The following is a 5,000-nucleotide window of genomic DNA, read 5'->3' as shown; positions in this document are numbered from 1 at the left end:
GGACTTTATCATACAGACTTAAGCTTATTTGAATCGAGACTGAGAGAACGTTGTGCATGAAATTAATAAGATTTCAGTTTGATCTCCAGGCAATGTAATTTCTGAAGATAAAGCTACTAGCAATTATATAATCATTGATAACTTGCAGTCACGGCATTAGCGTGGTGAATAATTTTGTGCTTATGCCACATGCAAATGTATTTTTCCGACAATTTATAGGCGAATACATTTTGGGAAAATAGGTATATCGTAGTTTCGGAAAATTACGACGTTCTGGGACTAAAAAGCTTGTATTTTTTATATGATTTGTCAATAAAACAAATTTCTGATAGCTTTTGCCTGAATATAATAGCACCCTGATTTACCTCCACTTATATGCGATACGAAATAATAAATTCTTATTGTATTCAAGATTTTATGAAGTCATCAGTATATATGGCATCCATTACTGATAATCTATTATGCAATGGTGATACTTGAATTTCGTTACTTATCAAACTTCCAACAACAAAAACTATATTCTACTGCTGCTATCTTTTACAAATCAACCAATGATGAATACGGTTAAAAATATTTGCTAGAACACTAACAGTTATCAAATTATATTTAGGCAATAATATACCATCTTACAGGCTGTATAAAGAATATTCATTTAACTTCTCTCCACACCCCCTAAATCGAATTGACTTTCTTACTTCCTCAGTGACTGGCTGGGACAAGGGATTGTGGAGTGGAGACCTCCCCCTCCCCCACCCTTCCCTGAAGTGTCCACTTGGCCCCTCCTACGAAAAAATAGTAATTGTATATATATATATATATATATATATATATATATATATATATATATATATATATATATATATATATATATATATGTAATGTGTGGGTGTGTTTTGTATTTGCAGTGGATAGTTGGGACGTCAAATTGAAATATGGCAACTCGATTTGTAACTTTTGTATGCTTGCTAACAAAGACAGCCCTTTAAAAATCAAACCATTGTTCTCTAGTCTTGGGTAGTGCCATAGCCTCGGTACCATGGTCTTCCACTGTCTTGGGTTAGTTCTCTTGCTTGAGGTTACATTCGGGCACACTATTCTATCTAAATTCTCTTCCCCTTGTTCTGTTAAGGTTTTTATAGTTTATATAGGAAATATTTATTTTAATGTTGTTACTGTCTTTAAAATATGTTATTTTTCCTTGTTTCCTTTCCTCACTGGGCTATTTTTCCGTGTTGGGGCCCCTGGGCTTATCGCATCCTGCTTCTCCAATTAGGGTTGTAGCTTAGCAAGTGATAATAATATTATATATTAAATATTAACTTTTGAATCTAGTCCTTGATATGTCTTTTCTGTTGATATACCTTCAAGGTTTGTTGAAGACGTTTCTAACATACATCATGGGCGTATAGTTATAGTTTTGAACAGCAGATATTTGCACAAACTCGTTTAAGAATAAATGCAAGGCTTATTTGTTTCCGATATAACAATTTTCAAGATTTAAACCTTTTTTATAGTGCGAATCGTTAACATTTTCCAATAGATATCCCGAATTCGTTCCATCTCAAATTCTAATTAACTTTTTTTTTTTTCCGGAGATCGACCCCCAAAATAACTAATTCCATCAATAAATTTTCAGATGACTTGTTAAAAGAGAAAAAAAAAATCCCGGAAAATCTTTGGACGTCATCAACTTTTCTTGGCACACAGCCCCATTCAAAATTGAATCGAAATTAATTTTGTTTTAGTTTTTTTATGGGCCATATCATTAGGGCGCACTAAAAACAAAGACCAAACACTGGTGATTGCATCATCCGCCCAAAATGACATAAACACTAAAAGCAAAGACCAAACACTGGTGATTGCATAATATGTCCAAAATTATATAAACAATCTTTTTTTTATATCTTTTTTTCTTTTTTTGGGGGAGGGGGGCGATAAGATAATATACCAACCAACAATTTTGACTTCGGCAAGGACAACAAGGAATTGAAGCTTGTGGTGTCTGCAACTGACATGTGGAGTGTGTGGTGTCTGAAACTGAATTGTGGTGTGTGTGGTATCTGAAACTAACATGTGGAGTGTGTGGTGTCTGAAACTGAATTGTGGTGTGTGTAGTGTCTGAAACTGAATTGTGGTGTGTGTGGTACCTGAAACTAACATGTGGAGTGTGTGGTGTCTGAAACTGAAATGTGGAGTGTGTGGTGTCAGAAATTGTAGTGTGTGGTGCATGGTGTCTGAAACTGAAATGTGGAGTGTGTGGTGTCAGAAATTGTATGTGGTGCGTGGTGTCTGAAACTGAAATGTGGAGTGTGTGGTGTCAGAAATTGTAGTGTGTGGTGCGTGGTGTCAAACTAAAATGTGAAGTGTGTGGTGTCAGAAATTGTAGTGTGTGGTGCATGGTGTCTGAAACTGAAATGTGGAATGTGGTAGCTGAAACTAAAAATTGAATTGTGGCTCTTGCTTGTACGGCTTCATGTCAATATCCTTCTGAATACTTGGAGCCCAAAAATAACATAAACAATGTTTCAAATATTTTTTTTTTTTGGGGGGGGGGGGGATAATATAGCAACTCCCGCAACTCTTCATTTCTGATCTCCTCACTTAACACATCCATGACCACCACGAATAGAAAGGGGCTTAATGTTGACCCCTCTATGAAAACCAAAACTACTAAAGTTCATTTTCAGAAAAGCTGTTATTACTTTTGTCCTTGTTCTTTTTAGATAATATAATGATATTATACCAACCTTTGTGACTTCGGCAAGCACAGCATGAGCTGCCCTGCACCTGTTCCCAAGGGACCTCGATAACAACTCCCCAGCAACGACCAGTTCCGCGTCAAGGGCTGTTACGAGTCGGTCCATCGTAGAAAGCTGAAACAAAATTGAAAATTAATATCTGTGAAAAAGGATTGCTCGATTATTTGAATTAGTTTTACTTAAGTTTATATCTGTTGTAGCTTTTAGTTAAAATTGCCTGTGGTATTTAGAATTCAACCTTTAAATGAAATTACAGTAAATGAAAAATGATTATTCGATTATTTAATTTAGTTTTACTTACGTTTATTTCTGCTGTGACTTTTGTTAAAACTGCCTGTGGTATTTAGATTTCAACCTTTAAATGAAAATATTAATTCTGGTCATAGTGATAATGTTTGGGAATACTTCTAGTTATGAGCCTATTGTTAATCCATAACTTGGAAAGAATTTAACATTGAAAAATATTTATAAAACTCATTTTCCCTGAACATTACTCTAATAGAAAGATGGGAAACCCTTATCAAGAGAAACGGAAGCCTGATAGATACTTTTGCGAAATGAAAAAATGTAACAGAGTTTGGAGAAGTTGAAAACGGACGTGTGGAGGTTTTTACTTTTTGAAGTTAGAGAGAGAGAGAGAGAATATTCTCTGTTGTTGGCCGTAACAAAAGTTGTGCCTAGTAGAACTGTTATATTTTCGCTGTATTCAGAACTTTATTGGCAGCCCTACTTCAGTGTTATCCAAAGCTCCGCTTATTAATGAATTTTGTTGTTTAGGCATGAATGTTTATTTTCTTATAAATTGATTTATTGTGATGTTTATTTACAGTGCATTGTTAGTCACTTCACAAAGTGGCGTTCTATTTTGTAGAAGTTTGCTCAGCAAGGTAAAGAGGCCTCTTCAGTTCCATAAGATTAGAATGATAATTATGAGCAATAAGGATGTTGATATAAAGAAATTATGTATAATAATTATGATTTTAAGGCAATTAATTATGAATAATAGGGATTTTAATGCAATTAATTGAGTAATAATGATTCTAATGCAATTAATTATGAATAATAATTATTCTAATGCAATTAATTATTAGTAATGATTTTCTAATGCAATTTTGAGTAATAATAATGATCATTTAATGCAATTTTGAATAATGATTAATGTAGTTTTGAGTAATGATAATGATTAATGCTATTTTGAGTAATAATAATGATCATTTAATGCAATTTTGAATAATGATTAATGTAGTTTTGAGTAATGATAATGATTAATGCTATTTTGAGTAATAATAATGATCATTTAATGCAATTTTGAATAATGATTAATGTAATTTTGAGTAATAATAATGATCATTTAATGCAATTTTGAATAATGATTAATGCAATTTTGAGTAATAATAATGATCATTTAATGCAATTTTGAATGACGATTAATGTAATTTTGAGTAATAATAATGATTAATGCAATTTTGAGTAATAATAATGATCATTTAATGCAATTTTCAGTAATAATGATTGTTTAATGCAATTTTGAGTAATAATAAGGATTAATGCAATTTTGAGTAATAATAATGATAATTTAATGTAATTTACAATTTAGATTTAATACAATTTATACTTGAAGAGGTATCAGACAACCTCAATTTATATGACGGGAAATTTTTCACCCATAGACAGCCGACAATCTAAAAAATAAAAGGCTCTTATATGCCCCCCCCCCCTCTCTTATCCTAACCGGACCGCTCCTCCCATCTATTATAACTGTTGCCAAATCATTATGTCTTTGTTTCCAGCTGAAACTTGTCACTGTTGCCAACCGCACCTAATGAAAATTCATCTTTGTCTTTTTGTGGGTTTGAAGTAGACACTCAAAGATGCTTTTTAGAGACCGCCGTCCAAACTGAGCCACGGCAAGTCATTTGCATAGTCAAAACAGACGACAGCTTCGTTACAGCTGTGTCGTTGATGGGAGTTATCGTCCAGCCGTCTCCCTAAAGATGAGATAAAGTAGACAAGGGCTGTCGGAGAGCAGACCTGCCTTTTTTTTTTTGAGTGTTCTTTTTATCTCTTTACTCATGAGTAGGGTTTAAAATTAAGCTTGCGACCATTACCTTAAATGATGCTGCTTATTACCTTAGATTACCTTTAAACTTTTCCTATTTCCTTAAATGTGAAGCTAGTAATTTCGTAAAAACCGAAATTACCTTAGAATTCTCTTACAGATTACCTTGAAACCATGCAAAT

General features: G+C 33.3%; 1 protein-coding gene across 1 annotated transcript in view; it reads right to left on the bottom strand.

The window, feature by feature from the left end:
* LOC137653171 (uncharacterized) overlaps positions 1–5,000 on the bottom strand; it is a 152,743-nt gene that overhangs the window by 15,206 nt on the left and 132,537 nt on the right. Inside the window, exon 3 of the mRNA XM_068386549.1 lies at positions 2,748–2,873. Coding sequence (XP_068242650.1) covers positions 2,748–2,873 — 126 coding nt within the window. The remainder of the gene's footprint in view (positions 1–2,747; positions 2,874–5,000) is intronic.

The sequence above is a fragment of the Palaemon carinicauda genome, chromosome 14 (genome assembly GCF_036898095.1).
Source record: "Palaemon carinicauda isolate YSFRI2023 chromosome 14, ASM3689809v2, whole genome shotgun sequence".
Lineage (NCBI taxonomy): Eukaryota > Metazoa > Arthropoda > Malacostraca > Decapoda > Palaemonidae > Palaemon > Palaemon carinicauda.
The sequence above is the reverse complement of the archived record's forward strand: the minus strand, read 5'-3'. Positions and strand labels throughout refer to the sequence as shown.